Raw genomic sequence first — 25,524 nt, 5'->3', positions numbered from 1 at the left:
CATATGAGACTGCTTCCATACCAGCCTGTGGTTGTTACTGATCCCCAGCACTGTCCTGAACTGACCTAAAAGCAACACACACACACCTTGCTTCAGGCTACTACAGTATTTAATATATATGTGTGCAAAAATATGCAGCTCTGCCTCAGCATCGATGTTCCTCTTTTGCTGAGTTGCCACAATATGTTCTTTTTTGCAGGCATTGTTTGATGGGGTGAAGGGACAGGTTCAAATTCTGTACCTCCACAGTCTCATTAATTTTAGAAGGGGTCGTACCTGTACAAAACGAGACTGTGTTTCCAATTCGCTGTTCTTGTGAATTTCAGAGCTCAGCAAAATGCCTAGCAAATCTGAATGCTGACACATGCCAGCGTATCATTCAGCGTTTGATATAACAGCATTTTTAGGTGTGAGAACGGAAACTTAAGTATATAGATAGATAGGCAGTAAATTCTGAGAGCATAATTGATGTTCTTCCTTAACAGGTTCAGAATATGTCCCAGTCCATTGAAGTTTTAAACCTACGGACTCAGAGAGATTTCCAGTACGTTTTAAGGATGGAAACACAAATGAAAGGGCTGAAGGCCAAGTTCCGGCAAATTGAAGATGACCGGAAGACACTAATGACAAAGCATTTTCAAGTATGTTTGACTTTTCTCTTCTTTTAAGGATCATTTGAATGACTGCCAGAAGTGATGCACTTGTGAGAAACAATGTGCGGCCGGCAAAGCTGTCGACTTGAAATGCTTGTCCGTAAGCGCATAATGAAGCCCCTTGTTTCTGCCGCGATCATCCCTCTCGCTGCAGCGTTTCGCTGTGATGGGAAGTGACCATTAATTACTGACACAATAGTGGGGGGGAAATGTCACCACTGCAGAACAGAATCCTATTTTCACGGCATCCATGATGGGGTTCCCACCGGGAGATTTAGATGCAAAACAGCCTCTGTTTGTGATAAATGAAGCACACCCGGCAGAATTAATAAGAAAACAGCAAGGAGCGACAGTGTCCCTTTAAACTCTGACATTCTGTACTTTCCAGGGTGGGAAAGTTTATAAGGAGAGAAGTTCATGTTGCTTTAATTCAGGCATAGGCAAACTCCGGTCCTCCAGGTGTTTGGGACTACATTTTCCATCATCCCTAGCTAACAGGACCAATGGTCAGGGATGGTGGGAATTGTAGTCCCAAACACCTGGAGGGCCACAGTGCTACCAATTAAAGCACAGTGCTTTAATTGGTAGCACTGTGGGTTTTTCGGTTGTTGTGTCTGGGTTTGTTGTTGTTGTAATTTTTTTTTAAAGGCATGATAGGTTGTTGGCTCTTGTTAAACATGAAGTAATGTAGTTCGTTTTATTTTATTTTTGTTAATGTTTTTAAGTTTTACAATGTAGCAGCAACAAAAGTTCAAAACAATAACATTACAACAGGTTGAAAACTGCATAAGGCATAAGTATCTAGATGAACACCTAATTCTCCATCAGTTTATCGAGTTGATTTATTTGTAACTGCCTTTAGTAAGTTAGTTTAATCATTGTCACAATAGACCAGATCTTTTCAATCCATTCCAAAACAGAAAGAATTGAGCACCTCTTTTTCTATTTTTTCAGTCACTACCTTTGCAGCAGCAACATAATTGGGATGGTTCTTTACATAATTATCCTCGTCTGATTTTTTTTTAACCCAAATTTTTCCTGGAAGTGGAACCAACTGCCTTTTTTCCCTCCCTCCCCCTTCCCTAATCAGAATTTTATTTTGAGACAAAGTTAAAAATGCAAGCAAGGAAAGGAACTTGCAGTGGAACAAGATCAGTAAAGAAAAAACCAAACTTACTGATAATCATCAATCCTTTGATTATTATGCATGTTGAACAACTAGCTCACTGACTATGCTATATGTAGAATGTACATTGTAGCCAGACACTTGTATTTGGCTGGAATTTGATCCCACTCTTGAATAGCTTCCACATAGGAAATAAATGAACACCCCCATGCCACAATACATAATGAGGGTTCCTTGCTTGCTGCACTTGCGGATTATGTACATAATCGTACAGCTGGGGCTTTAGGGGAGCCTCCAGAGCAGGTTTGGGGGGTCATAGACAGAGGAAATTGGAGCCCTGTTACACCAGCAAAGCCGCTCTAGTACAACACTGGATACAAACAGGGCCGTCTTTACCAGAGGGTGCAAGGGATGTGGGGCACCCAGGTGCCGAATTCGGGGGGGTGCCAGGTGCAAGCTGCCGAAACTCTTAACGATCTAGAATCATAGAGTTGGAAGAGACCACAAGGGCCATCGAGTCCAACCCCCTGCCAAGCAGGAAACACCATCAGAGCACTCCTGACATATGGTTGTCAGGCCTCCAAAGAAGGAGACTTCACTACACTCCTTGGCAGCAAATTCCACTGTCGAACAGCTCTTACTGCCAGGAAGTTCTTCCTAATGTTTAGGTGGAATCTTCTTTCTTGTAGTTTGGATCCATTGCTCCGTGTCCGCTTCTCTGGAGCAGCAGAAAACAACCTTTCTCCCTCCTCTATGTGACATCTACCTGTTATGAAATAATAAATAATTTTGACCAAGCTAGAAAAACAAAATACATATATACCTAGGTATTACCAAAATGTATACCTACGGTTTCACTAAAGGACTTTCAACTTTGTGCGCTCATTTACCAAAGACGCGCCGCACCAGCGGCAGCACTTGTCATTCACAATGGCGGCGCTTGTCATTCACAACTGTGCCATGAACACGAAATTAACTCTTACATCAAAATATTATGTTACGTATCGTGTTGAGCTGCTATGCGGAAGCAGGGTCAATGGCACCTTTGACACGACTGATGTTTCTCCTAAGTAGGTGCCTAAACAATACTTACAAGTTTAAGTGTGGTGGTGTTGTGTATCAATAAATGAGCAAATAAAAAAGTTTGTTTCTTTTTCCTCCCTTCTTTTGTAAATAAGAGATAAGGCATAAGCGTGGTGTCTGACATAAGCATAATAAAAGTTAATTTGGGGGCGCTGGGTGGATCTTTGCACCCTGGCAGCACATATGCTAAAGACAGCGCTGAATACAAACCATTATGATTGCTTTGGAGACTTCCAATTACATACTACACACAACTTTGTCACTATATAAAATTGCTGAAGAAGATAATTTTGCAGAATGAAAGATCTTTACATTTCAAATCCATTTCCCCCCCTGACATTTGTACGGAGTGCTGCTATCTGTATCTGTCTTCTCTCTCTCCCTTGTCTAATTTACATGCATGTGCACAGTGGAAAAGACACCACAACCTTCTGCAAAAAAAGTGTTTTCATGTGCTTGTAATTTGTGATTGCACCTTTTGATTCTTTTTGGTGTTCTAATGTTCTAATGTTCTAATGTAGAGGAATGAAAGCGAGCAATAAGTAGCAATCCAAGCTGGCAAAAGCCAGCAAAAGCAAAAGCCAAGTTGCCATTCTCCCAGCCTCTCTGTCTCTTAGCTGCCCTGCTCAACAGTGTGTTGCATTACCAGCTTGCCGGCTCCCCATTCTGTCAACAAGTCAGCTCACCTTTCTTCTAGACTCCTCTGGCTGCCTTGCTTCACCTCCTCTCACCCACCTGCTCTGACAGGTAGCTTTCAGAAATGCTCCCCACTATCTAACCTCAGCGCCTAGGACTTGCCGATCGCATGGTCAGTGGTTCGAATCCCCACGGCTGGGTGCGCTCCCGTCGTTCGGTCCCAGCGCCTGCCAACCTAGCAGTTTGAAGGCACCCTTAAGTGCAAGTAGATAAATAGGTACCGCTTTCTAGCGGGAAGGTAAACGGCGTTCCGTGTGCTGCTCTGGTGCCGGTTCGCCGGAGCAGCTTTTTTCACGCTAGCCACGTGACCCGGAAGTGTCTGCAGACTGCGCTGGCTCCCGGCCTCTAGAATGAGATGAGCGCACAACCCTAGAGTCTGGCAAGACTGGCCCGTACAGGCAGGGGTACCTTTACTTTTTTTAATCTAACTTAAGGACGAGAGCAATTCAAAAACAAAACCAGGTTGTCTCAGTTGGAGAAACGCTCCCTTTAAGATGTTCTTTTCCTGCCCAAGAAAGGTTCAGAAAGGTGTAACTAGAGGATATGTCCATAGCCGTACAAGACTCAACGGTGATTCCTATCATCATTGGCAATAATGGGAAGCTTGTATTGTGCCATTCAAGTATTTTGTATTGTCATTACACTTTTCGTGGCCCTAGCGTTAAGGTCAGCATCCAGCAGTTCCAATGAGAGCTGTCAAGGGCAACATCATGTTCTGAACACCGTAACCTTTTAAAAGACCCGATATTTGGATTGGCTGGACCATGAGCTTTGATTGGGTCCTTTGACTGGCATTTTAAAAGGAGTGCAAAGCAATCATATTACTCAGTAATTTTAAAAGGTCAGAATAACAGGCCGTGCTTCTTTCTTTTGGAAGAGCAATCTGTGAGATTGCTCAGTGCACTTCATGCTTAAACTGGGGACTGAGCACAATGGTACAGAGCAGGCTTTCTATGCACAATGACCAAAGTGCAATTTATATGCTTCCTAGTTGTGTTAGAATGAACACATTTCTTATCTGTAACCAATATGGCCCACTTTTGAAAACTTGTAAAATAGAGGTTCAGTTTTCCTTTTACTGGCATATGCTTGATCAGACATCTTAAGCAACTGAATTAGCTCAAACAAATTTCAATCAAGAGGTGGGGTTTTTTTTATAAAAAGCCTATTTCACTTGTGGAGAAAAAGAAGCAATCTGTCGCCCTGTGGATATCATAGTCACATTACAGTGTTTTTATCTCGTTCACATTCTGAAAAGGCTGATCTGCCTCTTAGAGTGTGTGCAGGAAATGGGCGGATCGTTTAGAAAATGCATTTCTACCCATTGATTATTACAGACAATCTGAGCACTCATGTGTTCCCTACTTATGAAGCTTTCCCTGCTAAGTGATGTCAGCTTTGCCAGAGAGTCTGTGCATCCAGCTGAGAATTGCAGTTCCTGAACTAGTGCCTGGAGAGCAGAATCGAGTACACTGGGTAGACATTCCTCATCTGTAGGGATGCCCACAAAAGTTGAAGGTAAAGGTAAAGGGACCCCTGACCATTAGGTCCAGTCGTGGGGTTGCGGTGCTCATCTTGCTTTACTGGCTGAGGGAGCCGGCGTACAGCTTCCGGGTCATGTGGCCAGCATGACTAAGCGACTTCTGGAGAATCAGAGCAGTGCACGGAAATGCCGTTTACCTTCCCGCCGAAGCGGTACCTATTTATCTACTTGCACTTTGATGTGCTTTTGAACTGCTAGGTTGGCAGGAGCAGGGACCGAGCAACGGGAGCTCACCCCGTCGCGGGGATTTGAACCGCCGACCTTCTGATCAACAAGTCCTAGGCTCTGTGGTTTAACCCACAGTGCCACCCGTGTCCACGAAAGTTATTAGCGCCACGAAAGTTATTAGCTGCAAAAAAACAACACCAACCCAACACCAACCTGCTGTGAGCTGACAGCAGAGGGATGAAGAGTGCTGCCCCTTCTTCAGTAGCCTGCTGAATGCAGATATTTTTATTTCTTCTGGCAGCCTACATGGTTCTGTTTGGGGCACAAAGGAGGGAGAGATTGCTCCATTCCTCCTTTGCCAGCCCACTCACTCAACTGCACAGGATCCCATTCGCTTGGCATAAAAGTGTACCAGTCCATTTGGTTCCTTTTCTTTTCTTTTCTTTTCTTTAAAATGTACAATCTTCAGATCTTAAACCACAGCCTTCATGCTCATCTAACTGCAGGCAATAAGTACCACTTTGGCCCAGGTGCCAAATCATGGCTTGGTGCAAATAAGCAAACATGCAGGTTCCCAGAGCAAAATTCACAGCCACAGCACTCCTCCTGAGTCTGATTGCTCCCACACTATGCTGTACAAGACCCTGGACCAGAGTTGTTGTTGTTTAGTCGTGTCCGACTCTTCGTGACCCCATGGACCAGAGCACCTATCTGCATGTACACAAATGTTTAAAGATGAGTGTTCATGCATATGTTAAGAGGATTATAAATTGAGCAGTTAGTGTGCATATCAGCTAGCCATTGTAAACATTCACCGGACTTCATGGAGAATCCTTCCAAGACATGGGTAGGCAACCTAAGGCCTGGGGGCCAGATCCGGGCCAATCACCTTCTAAATCCAGCCCACAGACAGTCCGGGAATCAGCGTGTTTTTACATGAGTAGAATGTGTGCTTTTATTTAAAATGGGTCTCTGGGTTATTTGTGGAGCCTGCCTGATGTTTTTACATGAGTAGAATGTGTGCTTTTATTTGTGGGGCATAGGAATTTGTGGAGTTATTTATGGGGCATAGGAATTCGTTCATATATTTTTTTCAAAATAGTTCAACACCCCACAAGGTCTGAGGGACAGTGGACCAGCCCCCTGCTGAAAAAGTTTGCTGACCCTGTTCCAAGAGGCCAGGTGAATTATGCACAATGGCTGGTTGTTACGCACATGAACTGCCCATCTTATGTCTCCCTTGACATATATATTGTTCAAGTTTGTTAAAGGAAGAACAACCGTGAACAAATTAAGCACATTTGCCTCATAGAGTAACGGACTGCTGTAAGTTGCTTCAGGAAATGGAGTCTGAGGTCTAGAGTTCTTTCCTTTTACCCATATTGAAACCACTATTGAAACGAAGCCCAACGATGTACATAGTCATGTCACTGTGTTTGTAAATTAAGATCTCTGGAACAGAAAGAGGATTTAATGTCCCATTTGTGAAGGTCTGTGTGAGTTTATGGTTCTGTGTCTGACAAAACACTCCCTCGATTCATCTTTTCCAAGCGGATATCATTTCAATATTTCTGGGCATCAACAAAAAGTGGAATTTTCCTCATGAGTATACCATTATATAAGAGAACTGCAAAGGGGGATCTAGTTACTCTAATGCATTTATGGTAATAACATTTCCGCATGTAATTTAAAAATGCAATTTACATCTATTTAAATTAGCTATATGTAAAACATGCCTTTTGACATTGCCTGTGGATTTTTACCCCACCTCATCACCGGAATTAATATTTCCCAGGTGATATCCCCCCCCCCATTAAAAAAATTCATTAAATTGAAATGGTTGATACAATTAATTTAAATGTACTTTTGTCGAAACACTGGAACCACTATCATCATTATTATGCAGCATGGTGCAGTGCTAACAAAAACACCTCAAGGGATAAACCCATTCACTGAGCTGAAGACTGATTTTACAATATCAGCTCATTTCTCTCAACATCATGAGGGCATTTCTCAACCATCATAGGCAAAGCTTTCTTATTAGAACCACTTTAGTAATGTATCATGAAATGTAGCGATTCTCTTTATTCCAAATGAGCAAATGCCAAAACCCAATGCAAGCAGGCAATGATTTCTGCTGGAGTCAGTGGAACCAAGTCATGTCCTATCCAGATTATCCTTTTTTGTGAGCTTGCTTGCTCAGTAGTTGCCGCCAACCAAGTTTCACTACGAGTAAAATCATTGAAATTAATAGACCTAAGGCAAAGGGTAAAGGGACCCCTGACCGTTAGGTCCAGTCGCAGACGACTCTGGGGTTGCAGCGCTCATCTCGCTTTATTGGCCGAGGGAGCCGGCATACAGCTTCTGTGTCATGTGGCCAGCATGACTAAGCCGCTTCTGGCAAACCAGAACAGTGCACGAAAACGCCGTTTACCTTCCCGCCGGAGCAGTACCTATTTATCTACTTGCACTTTGAGGTGCTTTCGAACTGCTAGGTTGGCAGGAGCAGGGACCAAGCAACGGGAGCTCACCCTGTTGCAGGGATTCGAACCACCAACCTTCTGATCACCAAGCCCTAGGCTCTGTGATTTAACCCACAATGCCACCCGCATCCCTAGACCTAAGTTAGTTGTGTTCATTAATTTCAATGGGTCTCATCTGAGGAGGACTGGCATTGGATACAACCCCAATATTATTGTTTGCTTAGGACCCACCTACCGTTTTTATACTTCCGTGTTATCTTTCCATTCTTCTGCATTTGCCTCCTACGCAGATGAACTGGCCAGTCCATTTTTGTTGTTGCAGATTTAGAAGCTGAGACCTTTTCTTAATGGATTGGAGAAGGGGTGTATGTGTTTCCAAATCACCTTTCAAAACCAGGTGATAGGCAAAATGATTGATGAAACTCGTTTAACGCAAGGTTAAAGTATTGACCAAAGTAGTACAGTGGGCTAAGGAAACAGTTTCGGAATCAGTTTGGGGTCTGGGGAGACTTGCACTTAACAGAAATCTAGAAGAAACAAACTATCTGTGGGTGAAGAATCCAAATGTTTTAGCATAAAGGTCAAACCACACACTTGGGTGTAATCAAAAGCCTTTCCTCTGGGAAACTGCTTTGGGAGCCATTTTAGAGGAATAATCATTTTATTGATACTTGTCTTGATTGGACAAATGGCAGGTATAACCAGTTTTGTACATGGTTGGAATATTGGCAAAAGAATCAGTCGGGTAGGAGGGGTTGTTTATCAACACACCAGCCTAGATTCAGGGGTCTTCATGTGGACAAGAATCTCCTTTAGAGCTGCCACCTTTGACAGTGTTGAACACTTATTGAAGTGCCCAGGATGCTCTTAGTGGATGAGGAGGTTCTGTACAGTTCAACCAATCGCCTCTTCTAAATAGAAAAATCAAATCAATTCACTAGCTTTCTCACACACCACAATGATAATAGTGGAATGCTTGTATATAGATAAGCGTTCTGTCATTATTTGGACAGTGGATGTATGTTTCTGATCAAACTAGCTTTAAAAATAATATCCCTGTTCTTCTTAGTTCTATACTGGGAAAGGTTTGATTTAAAAGAAAACGATTTCTCTTTAAGAACATTATTTAAGAACATACAATTTATCCAAAGCTTTAAAACCATTCATCTCGGGGCTTCTAAACCTCTCGTGGGACACTAATTTTGATACTACGATCAATAGGAATTTCAGGCATAGATTTGATAAGAAGCATAAAAGAATTTTATTAAAGAACTTAGAGGACGTAACATTTTTAGACTTCCCTAATGCACACTTCACTGCTTTTTTCGCAGGAGCTGAAAGAAAAGATGGATGAGCTCCTGCCACTGATACCAGTCCTGGAACAGTACAAAACTGATGCTAAGTTAATCACCCAGTTCAAAGAGGAAATTAGAAATCTGTCTTCAGTCCTCACCGGGATCCAGGAGGAAATTGGCGCCTATGATTATGAGGAACTCCACCAGCAAGTGCTCAGTTTGGAAACCAGGCTTCGAGACTGCATGAAAAAGCTTAGTAAGTTCACAATTTCATGGCCCATTTGGTCCCGCTGCATGTGGGTGTCAGTGCGGTTTCAAGCCATCTGGAATTGCAGAGTTGTAATCCGACACATCGGGGAAGGGGCGCAGGTTGGCATCCTGCTGCACACCCCTGTAGCAATAGATGAACATGGCCTCTGATCACAGTGCTTTCCCACAGGCTAGAAGTGGGAAGGGCATGGAGCTCAGCTCAGGAAAAGCAATAGACTGCTTGCCCAATTTCCTTTGTAGCTTACCTCTGGCATTTTTATTTTTCATTTACTTTCCAAGAGCGAATCAGATGCTAAAATGTACTTTGACTCAGTAGATCCCCTTGCGAAATCCAAAGGTCTTGGCTCTTCCTCTTTCAGCCAAAGACAATTTTTCATGTAAATATACATACTCGGAATACCACCTGCTTGGTGGGTAAGCACAATTTCAAAGAGTAATGGCCCATCTATACACCTCTGTTTTATTGCATGTGCATGCAGCAAAATCCCACTGACACATTAAGCATGCATTTGAAATACTTTATTGTCACTTGTACAACTTGTATACAGTGAGATTACATGAACACCCCCCACTCAGCTCTCTTAGTCTTAATTCCCCTCGTTTACTGACGCACACCCACCAAACCTAAAAGTCAGTTGCCCTGTTGTTATCTTTTGATTCAGCAGCCTAACAGACCACAAATAGAAGCTGTTCTTTACCCTGTTGGTGTGACTAGTCATGCTTCTATATCTTCTGCTTGAGGACAGGAGATCAAGAAAGTGCCGGCCAGGGTATGAATCATCCCTGAGAATTTTCCTCACTCTCCTGAGGCAACGTTCTTCCGCTATTTCATCCAGTGGATTCACGGGACAGACCATAATATCTTGTGCTGTATTCACCACCCTCTGTAGGCACTTCCTATCAGATGATGTCAAACCAGCGTACCACACTGTGATGCAGTATGAAAGGACACTTTCTATTGTGGAACGGTAGAAGGAGATAATCAAACATTGATTGACATTGTTCTTTCGCAATACTCTGAGGAGATGGAGTAGAATTGTAGAGTTGAATTGAATTGTAGAGTTGGGAGGGACCACGAGGATCATCTAGTCCAAAACCCAGCAATGCTGGAATCTTTTGCTCAACATGGGGCTCAAACCCATAACCCTGAGATTAAGAGTCTCATGCTCTACTGCTATGCTATGCTGCCTTTTGAAGTGGGAATATACAGGACTGCTCACGTATCAGTCCTCTATATCAGCTGTTCCTCAATACTTGTCCTTTGTTCCCAACAGCTCCAGTCCCACATTTTATCTCCCAAGTGCAAATTTGCTCTCTGATACCAAGCCTTCATACATTTTTACATTTTAAGTTTTGTGTCCGGATCGCTGTAGGAAACCATTGCTCATTTACACACACACACACACACACACACACACAAATGCACTGGAAAAGGTAGCTCATCCATCTTCAATTCCAATACAGTAAGGCTTCTGGGCCCGTTAAATGATTCCGCTTGTTAGGAGGTGAAAGCTGAATGCTGAAGTGTGGGACACAGCAGTTCCACTTATAGGTGCATCTTTTAATGCCTGAAGCTTCCTCAAAATGGCTTAAATCCAGGTATTTCTTGATTCTGATTTGTGGCATAGTTTCTGTTTCCTTTACTTTCATTTACAGTGGTACCTTGGTTTACAACCATAATCCGTTCCAGAGATCCATTCGTAAACCAAAACAAGTTGTAACCCGAGGCGCACTTTCACCCCAAAAAATTGTTTGTAATAAAAAATGGGGGGTGTAATCCAAAAAAAGTTCACAAACCAGGACACATCACTTCCGGGTTTGACGTGTTTGTAATCCAAAACGTATGCAAACCAGACTGCAAACCAAGGTACCACTGTACTTAAGGAATCAATATGCCAAATTTCCACAATTTAAAACTACGACACCCTTATGTACTAGGGTAGTTCTATTAAATTCATCAGGATTGCTCCTGCAAATAGGCTGCAAGTTATGGCTCTAACCCCAAACACCATTTTCTTGTAAGTCTCACTGATTGCTGTGGAACTTAATTACAAGTAAGCATCATCTTGGGACTGCTGCCTGAGCAGTCTCCATGTTTGCCACTTCTCTTATAAGGCTCACCCCTTATTTCAGCCTGGCTGGGGCTGGTGGGAGTTATAGCCCCAAACATCTGGGTGATATCAGGTTGGTGAAGTCTGCCTTGTTTCCTAAAAGGGAGCCTCTCTCACATTCATGCAAGCACTCCATTGCATCATATTGATCAGTCCTATCCAAGATAAAAGGCAGCATGAATTTTAAAGTTTGGTGAACTTAGTAAGTTAATGAAAGGGGGGAAGGAAGATCACTTGAACTAACTTCACAAGAACTGCAAGTGCATAAGAATTAACTTACAAAGTTTCTGAAGAAGAACATTCACCCTTCATTTCTTTCAACCGTGCATCTTTAGAAAGAGCCCAATTAACTGAAAGAAAATAATTAGTCAAAGATGGGGAATAGCAGGATTATCCACATCACTGTCTTCTAGATTGTGTCACTCTCCTACTAAGTAGGATCTGCTGCAGTAAACTCTGTGTAGTAACTGAAAAACTGTATAGATATTTCTCAATATCATGAATCCTGGTGGATCCTGGAGGCAAATGAACTGAGTCTGAGGTAAAAGATGATCTCTCGATTGAGTTATCCTTTCAATAATTCATTCTCAGAGTCTGAAACTAGAAATAACACCGTGAAAGAGAGAAAGCAAAAAAAAAGCACATGAACAGAAAGGAATTGTCTAGTGGAAATCTAACCAGTGTGCAAGTGATTAGAGTGCTAGACTAAGGACTGATCAAATCCTGACTCAGCCAGGAAGCTCACTGGCTAACCTTCGGCCAGTCAACGCCTCTCAAGGAGGTGAGAGGAGAGGTTGTTGTTTTCTCGTTTCTGTTTTATCTTGTATTTTCATCTTGTGAACTGGCCTGAGATCTTTTCATGAAGGGTGGTATATAAATCTTATAGATGAAGATGATGATGATAACCACCTACCTCACAGAGCTGTGAGGATAAAATGAGGAAAGGGAAGACCTGGAAGAAAAGTGAGATATAAATGTACGGCGGTACCTCTACTTACATTCACCTCTGGTTACGTATTCTTCGGGATACGTGCGCAGCAAACCAGGAAGTATTTTTGCAGGTTTTGCCCTTGCTCGCATGCGCAGAAGTGCTCTATGTGCCATGCACATGCACAGAAGCGGCACCCCCAGATACACAAACCTCGGGATCCAACCAGAGCTCCAGAATGGATCCTGTGCGCAACCGGAGGTACCACTGTAATCATAAGTAATATCTCTTTAGGGCTTCTGCTCCATTTTGGTGTTTCCTGATTGCATGAAGTGGGAAGAGGACAGGGGTGAATAGGCAAGCCTCACTTCTAACACCGAATACGCCAGCTCCACTTCAGACTTGTCTGCATCAACAGGGAAGGCCTGAAGCAGAGTTAGTCAATTGTATTTGAGTAAGGTAAAGGGACCCCTGAGCATTAGGTCCAGTCGTGGCCGACTCTGGGGTTGCGGCGTTCATCTCGCTTTATTGGCCAAGGGAGCCAGCCTACAGCTTCCGGGTCATGCGACCAGCATGACTAAGCCGCTTCTGGCGAACCAGAGCAGCGCACAGAAACGCCATTTACCTTCCCAGCGGAGCGGTACCCATTTATCTACTTGAACTTTGACGTGCTTTCAAACTGCTAGGTTGGCAGAAGCAGGGACCAAACAACGGGAGCTCACCCCATTGCAGGGATTTGAACCGCCAACCTTCTGATCACCAAGTCCTAAGCTCTGTGGTTTAACCCACAGCGCCATCTGCGTGTAAATGCACATAAAAACCTCATCATGAATGGGGACTCCATCAGAACAGGAAGATATGAAGTGTAGCTAGTCCTTGAATGCTTGCTCCTGCTCCATTTTTAAATTCAGCACCAAATGCAATCCCCCCTGGTATCAGCTGCATTTAGGATTTCCCAGTCAGAGCTAGCATGTTCTTACAGTGTTCTCGAGCGCCATCCATCCCTGGCGCAAGGGGGTATTGCTTTTGGTACTGAATTCAGCATCAAAAGCAAGCCCCGCTTTGGCCAAGGAAAGCGGCACAACCATACAGCTGCTTTTTCCTTTGAAGTGTGATCACCTGACATCATATTATGTCAGGTGAGCCCCACCCCACCTGTCAAATATGCCCACAGAGGGTGGGCCAGTGTTTTCTCTGCTGCAAGATGTGGGGCTCAGCTCTTGTTTCCAATTAAAGTCTGACCATCTCTGCTCTTGTAGAAAATGTACTGGGCAGATGGCTTTTACAGCCCACACTGCTCTCCCTCAAAACTATAGCTGCACATCCCGAATTATGTCCCTAATAGACACAGGCAGCAAAGGCATTTGTCTTCCTGACAGTCCTTTGCTACCCAAACATTGGTATGAGTCGCATATTAGTGATGTTAAAGGAGTCCCTTTCAGCTAGCAGGAGAGTCAGAAGAAAGCCGACCTGTTCCTAATGCATTCAGAATTGCTAATATTTGCCGTTCATTTCAGAGGTGACAGAAGGGCATAGCAGGGGAGGATTCCTTCATTTCCTCTACTGCCTTCACCCCTGCTAGCATGGCAGCCTTGTGCAGCTTTTAAAAATGATCTCTTTCTATCTGTTTTCCAGAGGAATTGTGTTAGCAACAGCAACAGTAGTATTACTTTAGCAACTCTCTCAAGAGGTACCTCAGCAACATTCTCTCTGCTGGGACCCTTCCTCTTTCAGTGAGCCTTGGGCTTACCTGCCTGTGATGGCCATCTTTGTAATTCCCCACAAAGCCCTAAAGTGAGGCTCGGTCAGGGATATTGTGGGAAATAACGGCATGGCTAGATCCAGCCCCCAGGTGCTGCTCAAGAGTTTGAAGCTTGGGGAAAAGTTAAGAGGGCCTAGGGCAGGTACAGTGGTACCTTGGTTCTCAAACGCCTTGGTACTCAAATAACTTGGAACCCAAACACTACAAACCTGGAAGTAAGTGTTCCGGTTTGCAAACTTTTTTCGGAAGCCGAACGTGCTCCGGTTTGAGTGGCACACTTCCGTTTTGAGTGTTACGCTGAGGTCTGTCTGTTTTTTTGCTATTTATTTTGTGTTTTTGCTTTTGAGGCTCTTTTTGTTTTGTTTTTGTGACTGTGTGGAACCCAGTTCAGCTACTGATGGATTGTTTGTGTGACTGCAGTACATTGCTTATTGTTTTCGTTTTATGGATCGGTGGTCTTGTTAGAGAGTAAAATTCATGTTTAATTGCTGTTTTAGGAGTTGTTTTTAAAAGTCTGAAACGGATTATCCATTTTGCATTACTTGCTATGGGAAATCGCAACTTGGTTTTGGAATGCTTTGGTTTTGGAACGGACTTCCAGAACGGATTAAGTTTGAGAACCAAGGTACCACGGTATTAAATATCTTCAAATATTCCAAGGGCTGTCGCATGGAAGAGGGTACAAGCTTGTTTTCTCCTGCTCTGGAGGGTTGAACTTGAACCAGTGTTACAAGAAAGGAGATTCTGACTAAACATGAGAGAAAAAACTTTCTGACAGTAGCAGCTGTTTGACAGTGGAACAGTCTCCCTCTGGAGGTTGTAGTCTCTCCTTCCTTATGGGCTTTTAAACAGAGGTTGGGTGGCCGTCTGTCATGGATGCTTTAGTTGAGATTCCTGCATTACAGGGGGTTGGACCAAATGACCCCTGGGGTCCCTTCCAACTCTTATTAGTAGTGGGACCCACTTGGGTGCTGGGGCCCTGGCATGTGCCTAAGGATGCCAGATGCCAATGAGTTCATGGCTGAGGTGCAATTTCAAGCCCCAATAATTCACAGCTCATGTTTGACCACTCTGGTATAATGCCGTTCAGAAAGGTTCCACACACAGAACAGTTTGAAGACTGGGTTCCTTTTCCACAGAGGAATCATTTGCACTGTGCGGCTTGTTTTTAAGTACGTCTCGTTCTAAAAAGCCATTTTAGAACTGGCACTTGTGGGAAAATTAATGAAACAGCTAAAGGCAACGGAGAACAACACAGGATCCAAGGACTTTGTTGGACGACAACACTAATTGGTTCAGTTTATTTGAAACGGTGAAAGAATTAAGGTCCTACCAGTACCACATGGGCAATTATGAGTGGCTTGGGTAAGATAACTATAGGATCAGTCATGTTACGCTCTGTGAACATCCGTACAAACACACTTGTACTTGTTGTTGTTTAGTCATTTAGTCGTGTCCGACTCTTCGTAACCCCATGGACCAGAGCACCCCAGGCACTCCTGTCTTCCACTGCCTCCCACAGTTTGGTCAAACTCATGCTGGTAGCTTCGAGAATACTGTCCAACCATCTCGTCCTCTGTCGTCCCCTTCTCCTTGTGCCCTCCATCTTTCCCAACATCAGGGTCTTTTCCAGGGAGTCTTCTCTTCTCATGAGGTGGCCAAAGTACAGTGGTGCCTCGCAAGACGAAAATAATTCGTTCCGCGAGTCTTTTCATCTTGCATGTTTTTCGTCTTGCGAAGCACGGTCCATCGCAACTGCGCCTCTTCAAGCGGCTTTAGGAAAAAAGCGAACAAACTCGCAAGACGTTTTCATCTTGCGAAGCAAGCCCATAGGGAAATTCGTCTTGCGAAGCGACGCAAAAACCGAAAAACCCTTTTGTCTTGCGCGTTTTTCATTTTGCGAGGCATTCGTCTTGTGGGGCACCACTGTATTGGAGTCTCAGCTTCAGGATCTGTCCTTCCAGTGAGCACTCAGGGCCGATTTCCTTAAGAATGGAGAGGTTTGATCTTCTTGCAGTCCATGGGACTCTCAAGAGTCTCCTCCAGCACCATAATTCAAAGGCATCAATTCTTCGGCGATCAGCCTTCTTTATGGTCCAGCTCTCACATCCATACATCACTACTGGGAAAACCATGGCTTTAACTATACGGACCTTTAATTTGTACTTACCTTGGTGCAAATAGTAAGAGATCTAGACAGTCAGGGACAGGGGAAGAATTGTGTGCACATTGTTACTGTTATAAACTGGAGAGGGGGATTACTGGGGTTTCTCTGTAAGAAGTGATTGACTTAGTTTTAATTTCCCCTTATGTCACGTTGATCAGCTTCTTGGTGAATGGAATAGTGAGCGAAGAAGACATTTGATGTGGAATACTGGGTGGGTAGACTCTGAGGAAGAAGTCAATCATTGGGGAGGATTTCAGCAAGAATCAAATGGGACCCTGCATTTCCTCCGTTGCTTTCCTGCCCTGAACTTACAGTTCCTCCCTGATTCATCCATCAGTGCCGATCCATCCCTTGATATGTTCCCAAGGTCAAGTATTTCGTGGGTCAGTCACTGGGTGTTCTTCTCCAAGTCATTCTCTCTCCCAGCAGTTTCCAGTGTAAGCCTTAAGCGGCTCAAAATAGTACAGGCTGATCCATCATTCTCACCACTCACACGAAGACGTGCTTCAGGGCCTACCCTGTCATCCTGATCCGTTCCCTGCATGCAAATGCAGAGTCCGCAGCTGCCGAAATTCAGAGTGCTGTGAAGGCTCATTAATCAATCTCACTTTCTTTTCTGTGATTTCCCCCCCCCCTTGATTATCAACCCAAGCAGTTTGGAAGAATTGGCTCCTGACAAAGTTTTTTGTTGTTTTTTTTAAAGAGTTGGTTCTTTTCAAAGCCTTTGTTGTGGGAGAAGCATCACAGCCACTTCAGAAGATGGCTTTGCGGGGGTTTTGGTGCTTGTATCTGTGTGTAACTGGAAGGGCAGTGTATTTAAATTAAATACAGTGGTACCTCAGGTTGAGTACTTAATTCGTTCCGGAGGTCCGTACTTAACCTAAAACTGTGCTTAACCTGAAGCACCACTTTAGCTAATGGGGCCTCCTGCTGCTGCTGCGCCACCAGAGCACGATTTCTGTTCTCATTCTGAAGCAAAGTACTTAACCTGAAGCACTATTTCTGGGTTACCAGAGTCTGTAACCTGAAGCATATGTAACCTGAGGTACCACTGTAAATAAAATTTGAAACCATTTCATGCAGGCCATCAGGAGCCGTTTATAACAAAGTAGTAATGTCCACCCACAAACACACTGGCGCCAGCACCAGGAGGTCCTAGGGGCCTCAGCCCCTGCACCATGGGGCCTTGGACATGACTTCTAGGGCTCCCAGGCACCACTACAGCATGCACAATGTGTTTCAGCAAATGCCCCCTTGACTACCTACCCTCCTACTTGCAACAATCCAGGGGGTGGCGCGGCCCGTCACCTTCCTCCTTCGTTCTTCTTCTTTTTTTTCTTTTTTCTTTTTTTGAGTTTGACAAAGAGTGTTTTATTTTATTTTTTCAAACCACCACATTTATCTTAAACTGCATGCTTTGCAAATGCAAGCTGACATTTGTATGAAGACATTGGTTTGAGGATATTGAAGATAAGGAAAACAGGATTTCCAGACCTATAGTCCTCCTGCTTTATTCTCCCCCCTTTTTTTAAATTGGTTTTCACATATTACTTTACAATACATATATACCGAAGCCAACACTATTTCCTCCCCACCCACCCATACATTTACATTTCTATTTCCTCAATCCATCATATTATTCTTTTCTCCTTCTTCCCACTTCCCTCCACCTCCACTCGATTTGCTACACATTATACAATTTACAATAATCTTTGCATTCTACAACCTTCTCAAATCATCTATATATTCTTATTATCTTTCTTTACTAAGAAGCTTACTCCTTCTTAGTCTCAGTGTTGCACCTTGTAAAACTCAGACAGGAGGAGGAAGGAAATAGAATTAGAATGAGTTGGTGCTGCCTCTCATTGCCTCTGGCTCCACCTACTGTTGGCCTCCCTGCCTTCCACCCTACCGTTGGCAAGAGCAAAGCTGCAATTAAAATAATATATGTGGTTGAATTTTATCTTGCTATTTCATATTCTACTGATTTTAAAAAAAACAAACTTCACTTTTCAATGAACTATTATTCCAAACAGTCTTCTTTAAACCTCACATAATACGCCAATTTTGGTTAGAGTCAGTCAAAATTTGCTCAGTCCAGGAGGATATTAAAGAAGTTCTTATCGCTGCCATCACTTATGTATTGCTACTTTAAGTAAACTGTTCACCTTTTCTAAGTCCCCCTGCAAGATGCGATCCTTCAGATAACCCCAAAGCAATATTTCAGGATTTAACATTATACCATGTCTGTTCATCTTTTTTATTACTTCCATAACTTCTTTCCAAAATGGTTTGACAGGAGGCCAGAACCCAAAATATATGTATTAAAGCTCCCCGTTGGGTTTAACACTTCCAGTACTTTTCCTTCTGTAATCCCAACCCCCTGCAGAGAGAGAGAGAGAATAGGTACCCTCAAGATCTCATTTTATGAAAGATTTAAGAATGGCAGGTACAGTATTTTTGCTATGTTCTGATACATCCAAGTCCTCTCTGTTGTAGAGATTGTGATGCTGAAACCAATTCCCTATTGCATTGAAAGTTACATTCCCCCCCCCATATTTTGTGCACCTGTTGATTCTCGAAAAAACCTATATTTCTACACAAGCCTACCTACTTGCTCTGAAATGGAGGAAAACAGGACTATTTGATTTAATTTTGCAAACAGCTTCCGATTAAGTAAAATGTTGTTATTACGCCATATATATTTTAACCCGATCTAATCCAAGAAAATAGTCATAAAGAAACATCTCCCAAAAGATGGATTGAGGGGAACATCTAGATAACAAGAACTCCGCAAATGGAGTGTTGTGACTGAGAACTCCCTCTCCTCTCTCACTACTGGCCTAGCTTCAGATGGGGGGGAGAGAAAATCCAGCTACATCTGGAGTGCCACAGATTCCCCATCCTTATACTAGATGTTTCCAGGGAGAAGGGAGAGAGACACACACACACACAGGACGGATGCTCCTGCAACATCTACTTTCATCCAATGTAGTTGATTGACTTGAGTGCCTATTCACTTTGTACATATTTCCATTATATCCATTTAGCCCAGCAATGGATTCAGTGCCCCAAGGCATCTTATCAAAGCACTTGCCCCATTATAACAGAATGAGAATAGGCTCGGATGATATAGCGCATTCATTTCCAGTAACTTAAGTGTAGGAAATGAAGTCATAACTTGGCCGGTGCAGTCAGAACACACAGCCTGTTCTGCTCATCTCCAATCTGACCTACTTAGTTATATGCAGTTTGAACAAAGCATTCCTAAAACTAACTTCCATTTAAGCATTTTCATTCACATGGAAGTGCGTGAATGAACCGCCGACCTTCTGATCAGCAAGCCCAAGAGGCTCAATGGTTTAGCCCACAGCACCACCTGCATCCCATATGCTACTTTTTAATCAACCTAAATGTTCCATGAAAAAGCAGTGTTTCATTTGTTGGTTTTATTACATGTATGCTGCATAAAACAATAAGAAAGAATGATATACCACTGAAGTGCTAGTTATTTCAAATCCTTGCATCATGTCTTGTTTTCATCCTTCAAATAACCTAACTCTTCATTTAAAGAACTTGAACAAAGTATCCTTCCTTTTTGGACAGCACCAAAAGCACACAGGCATCACCAGTGGGTTTTTTCCTGTTTTTTTGTTACTCGGTCTCCTTTCACAGCACTTATATCTGAAAAAAGAGCACAGTCAGCCAACGTTGTGGTTTGGAAGGGATTTTCATAGAGTCATTTTGGTTTCTTATCATTTCAGCATGCGGCAAATTGATGAAGATCACTGGCCCTATTACAGTCAAGACATCAGGAACCCGGTTTGGCGCTTGGATGACAGATCCATTAGCACCCGAGAAAAATAACAGAGTACGTAACTTTTATTATTTCTTGCTGGGAGCCGGGCAGGAATTCCACCAGTTGGTCAATGAAAGATGCAAAGCTGCCTTATATTTGGGTCACAGCGTAGGTCCATTCAGCCCAGTTGTCAGCTCTCTCCAAGTCTTTCTGAGCACCTACTACCTGAGAATGTTTTGGCTGGAGATGTTGGGGACTAAACTTAGGGTCTTCTAAATGCAATACGTCTGCTGTACAACTCGGCCCAATATACCTGAAGGAGCATCTCCACCCCCATCATTCTACCCAGACGCTGAGGTCCAGTGCTGAGGGCCTTCTGGCAGTTCCCTCATTGCGAGAAGCTAAGCTACAGGGAACCGGGCAGAGGGCCTTCTCGGTAGTGGCGCCCGCCCTGTGGAACGCCCTCCCATCAAATGTCAAAGAGATAAACAACTACCTGACATTTAGAAAACATCTGAAGGCAGCCCTGTTTAGGGAAGTTTTTAATGTGTGACATTTTGATGTATTTTTAATCTTTGTTGGAAGCCGCCCAGAGTGGCTGGGGGAACCCAGCCAGATGGGCAGGGTACAAATAATAAATTATTATTATTATTATTATTATTATTATTATTATTATTATTATTATTATTATTATTATATCTGCTTACAAGTGGGAGGACTGGATCCTGAAGGGTGCTGCTGCCCCATGGGAAGGAGTAGCATAATGCAGAATCAAATCTTTTGCTTAGGATTCAATCCTGTGCGGTGCTGCTTCAGGAGGAAGGAAGGAGAGGTCAGGCCAGAACAGCATCCACCTTTCTACGGTTTCTCCTTCCCACCTATGCCTGCCTCTACTTCCCATGCCCTGCCCCATGACAGCCCTGGATCTCTCTGGCCTGCCCAGCCCTATCCAGGGCTGGCTCAACCTGACTTAGCTATGTCCAGATTCCCCCCAAATCAGCCAAATTTAGTTTGGGGTCTATCTGAATGCAGTGCACAACCCTTCCCTTTTAATAAACATGAAAACAGGGCAAACCACATGGGGTGGATCAACATGGAGACATGACAGCCGTGTCAGTGACTTATTGTCTCCTTATTGTCCAAAGCAGTGGTTCTCAATCTTTTTGCTTGCGGTGGAACACTACTTTAAAGAAAACTTCAGCAGAACACTTACGGTAGAATATATTTAAATGAATTAAAAGGGGGCAGAGTTGATTATGAGGAGAGCTCACAACAGAGGAGCAACTTTTAAAAGCGGCAAGTTTGAGACCAGGGTGGATTTGATATAAATCAATTTAAATCATGATTTAAATCACTAGTCAGTAAGACTTGATTTAAATCACTAGTCAGTAAGACTTGATTTAAATCATATTTCTTTTACAGAAAGACTCATTCTTTCTGGTATGATCTTAATATTTACAACCAGATGAAGGTTTCATTTTTGGAATAATAAATTTTCAGAGTAGTTTTTACAGTTTTATCAAAAATTACCGCTTTGGTTATACTAATAGAAATACAAAGACAGGTAATTATGAAATTATTGTTTATATTTGGACAAGTTTTCTGCTGTACTTTATTGGAAGGAGAAAAATAATCATTCCTTAATAATAATAATAATAATAATCATATCCTTAGACTGAGTTTTAGCCCACATGGTAAACTTAAAACAAATCCTTATTTTTCCTGATGAATAGCCTTTGGAATATAATGTTAACTTAAATAGAAAACTATCTTTAGAAAGATTTTTCCTCCAAAAGCATTTTATTTTAAAAATCCGATTTAAATTTTTAAAAACTCTGATTTAAATTAAAAAAAACTGATTCAACGGTTTTTTTAAAAAAAAGCATTGATTTTTATCTACCCTATTTAAGACTTTAAAAATCTTTGCTGTCGGTCTCCTGTACTCCTCTGCCAGGAGAAGCCTGCGTTCTGTGTTGTGATCCTTAAGCCTTCTGCTCCTATTAGTTAGAGTTCTTATCTCCTCGCCAGCATTAAGAGCTCTTTCTAGCAAGGCTTCCCACTCCAAGTGCTTGAACACACTAACAGGGCAGGGCAGGCAGAGCAGTGTTGCTCACCTGGCTTCTCAACACTTAAGAGGAGAAGATGGGCGAGGCAGTGGAGGTGCTGGGAGGGTCAGATTGACTCTGCTGCTGAGCCTGCACCACACCCGGCTCCACACTGCCTCGCCCCTCTCTCACTTGGCAACTGGCAGCAAGGCACAGCACTGGGGAGGCAGGCAAGCAATGCCACCTTGCCAGAGGTGCCAGCTTGCAAAGGCGATTGGGGGTGTCAACATCATAGTGTGATGTCAGGATGTTGGGAGGAGTCGGGACGGAGCCAAACATGGCAGCCAATCAGCTCAGTGGCCGGTGGCTCATCCTCCACCTCCTCTTGGCACCACCGCTGGTGCTTCAACCCTCCTTCCCCTCTACAGCAGGAGGGGACTCAACAGGACTCAGCCCCTAGAAGCTGGCACCCCTTCACATTAGCCAGTGTGGTGTAGTGGTTAAGAGCGGTGGACTCGTAATCTGGTGAACCGGGTTCGCTTCCCCGCTCCTCCACATGCAGCTGCTGGGTGACCTTGGGCTAGTCACATTTCTCTGAAGTCTCTCAGCCCCACTCACCTCACAGAGTGTTTGTTGTGGGGGAGGAAGGGAAAGGAGATTGTTAGCCGCTTTGAGACTCCTGAAGGGGAGTGATAAAGTGGGATATCAAATCCAAACTCTTCTACTGACTTAAACCTTAGAGAACCCAGCAAGGGAAGGGGAGAAAGGGAAGGAAATCCCAGGAAAATTGCTTGAATGGTGCATTTAATTCCCATGGCGACAGCTCAACAGAAATCACTCATTGTGTGTGCTTGTCTACCAATACAGTTCTTTTCTCAGAGGAACCCCTTCGACTGCTTCACGGAACCTCGGAGTTCTGTGGAACATAGTCTGAGAAATGGCAGACTATGAGAAATTCAGAGCCCTGCCGTGTGCAGATGGGCCGCTCCCCTTTTTCTAAACCCAATTAGATCTGGTTTTCCTTTGCTCGATTTGCGTGGCACATGGAAAGACTCCAGTGAAAGAGTAAATAGCAAATGTACTGTATTTTTTACCCTATAGGACGCACTTTTTCCCCTCCAAAAATGAAGGGGAAATCTGTGTGCGTCCTATGGGGCAAATGCATGTTTTCGCTGAAGCTTGGAGAGCGAGAGGGGTCGGTGCGCACGGACCCCTCTCGCTCTCCAGACTTCAGGAAGCTATCAGCAAGCCTGGGGAGCCCACGGGAGTTCCCGCAGGGCTCCCTAGGCTGCGGATAGCAGCCTCCTGCACGGAGCGCGGGGCGCGCTGAAGCAGAGCGCCCCATGCTTCGGGCAGACATTGGGCAGCCCCACAAGCTCGGGGGACAGCAGGGAGGCGCAGCACTGCCATCCCGCTGTTCCCTGACCTGGTTTGGAGGCTGGCGCTGGGGAGAAGCGCGCTTCTCCTCAGCGCCAGCCCCACAACCTCAGGGGACAGCGGGGAGGCGGAGCTCTGCCATACCGCTGTTCCCCAACCTGGTTTGGATTCCCAGACCTGGTTTTGGTGGGGAAATAAAGGGGGGGATTTCCTTTATTTCCCCCCCCCAAAAAAAACTAGGTGCGTCCTATGGGCCGGTGCGTCCTATGGGACGAAAAATACGGTATTTAAAATGATAGGCCAACTTGCAAATTATGCTTCTGTCTAAAGTTCGCAGCTTATCCTTTCTTTCTTTCTTTCTTTCTTTCTTTCTTTCTTTCTTTCTTTCTTTTTTGCTTTAAGGTCTGGTATATGGACAGTTACACCAACAACAAAATAGTCCGTGAATACAAGTCGATAGCAGACTTTGTGAGCGGAGCCGAGTCGAGGACATACAACCTCCCTTTCAAGTGGGCAGGAACCAACCACGTTGTCTACAACGGCTCCCTCTTCTTCAACAAATACCAGAGCAACATCATCATCAAGTACAGCTTCGATACGGGCCGGGTGCTGGCTCAGCGTAGCCTGGAGTATGCCGGTTTCCACAACGTCTACCCATACACTTGGGGCGGCTTCTCGGATATCGACCTGATGGCGGACGAAATTGGCTTGTGGGCCGTCTACGCAACCAATCAGAACGCGGGCAACATCGTCATCAGCCAGCTGAACCAGGACACGTTGGAAGTGATGAAAAGCTGGAGCACTGGCTACCCAAAGAGAAGTGCTGGCGAATCCTTCATGATCTGTGGCACCTTGTACGTCACCAATTCTCACTTAACTGGAGCCAAGGTGTACTACTCCTATTCCACGAAAACCTCCACGTATGAATACACGGATATCCCCTTTCATAATCAATATTTTCATATATCCATGCTTGACTACAATGCCAGAGATCGAGCTCTGTATGCCTGGAATAATGGGCACCAAGTCCTGTTCAATGTCACTCTTTTCCACATAATTAAGACTGAGGATGACACATAAACTCAACCTTGATATTCCGGCCACCTGAAAGCAGTGTCATTTGTGCTGAACTCAAAAGCATTCTGCTGGGTTTCTCTTAAGTTCTCTTTTTTCCAGTAAGAATTAAGAAAAGGAAATGGGGGGGGGGAGCTTTTTCTACAGTATAATGTATTCCAAATATGGCGGAGCCTTTATTTAAAATGATCTGGATGGGATTAGAGGTAACTTTCTTAACTCTACACCAGGCCTGCCATGACTTTGTCATGGAAAGCACTAAAGTTTATTTCAGTGGCTAAAGACATTGTTTTAAAAAATAAAATAAAAAAGATTAATGATCTGCCTTATATTAGAGTCAGAGACTAATGGTGGCTTAACTGCATGAATGTCTTTTTCTACCATATATCATTTTTTTAAACAAAAGCAATCTGTCTAATTGCTCAACATCAAAATATATTTGGACAGTAATCTGAAATAGAATGTGCATCAATATTATTTGGGTTTCTCTTTAAAACAACAACAACCACTCTCTTCTAAAGTCAAATACTTAAGAATCAGATTTCTTTAGAGGTGAAAAGAAGTAAAATTCTATTGGCTGTTACACAATTTCAAATGCGGTGCTGTACAGTCTGTTTTTAAACTTCTTGCAAGCAATTTCTCAGTGATATGTATTTATACCATTGTGTCCACCATTGTGCAATTGTATCTCTTCACTTCTGTGAAAGTCAACTATTTTTTATAAAATATATTGAAGTTTGATGGTCTGATGGGTCCATTTTGGAATGGTGTGGATATGAAAATTCTGCAGTCATCAAGGTCCTCAATTCCGGACTACATACATGAATTTATTTGTTTGCCCGTTTTAAAAATGTAAATACTGCTTAACTGGCAAAACCATGGTCTACATAAAACATAAAATATACTTCAGAATTGCCCATTGAAGTTAGAAGGTAAAACAAGAC

At 43.5% G+C, this 25,524-nt stretch overlaps 1 protein-coding gene across 3 annotated transcripts in view; it reads left to right on the top strand.

Annotated features, from left to right (window-relative positions):
• The window catches only part of OLFM3 (olfactomedin 3), a 159,185-nt gene extending 133,866 nt beyond the window's left edge, over positions 1-25,319 (top strand). For all 3 annotated transcript variants that reach the window (XM_081916066.1, XM_081916065.1, XM_081916067.1), the window contains exons 3-6: positions 486-641; positions 9,084-9,303; positions 20,050-20,156; positions 23,909-25,319. In XM_081916066.1, the coding sequence (XP_081772192.1) occupies positions 486-641; positions 9,084-9,303; positions 20,050-20,156; positions 23,909-24,586 (1,161 nt within the window). In that variant the 3' untranslated portion in view covers positions 24,587-25,319. The remainder of the gene's footprint in view (positions 1-485; positions 642-9,083; positions 9,304-20,049; positions 20,157-23,908) is intronic.
• Positions 25,320-25,524: the final 205 nt, after the last annotated feature.

This window comes from Podarcis melisellensis, assembly GCF_964234715.1.
Source record: "Podarcis melisellensis genome assembly, chromosome: 6".
Taxonomy (NCBI): domain Eukaryota; kingdom Metazoa; phylum Chordata; class Lepidosauria; order Squamata; family Lacertidae; genus Podarcis; species Podarcis melisellensis.
This window is presented reverse-complemented; position numbering and strand designations above follow the sequence as displayed.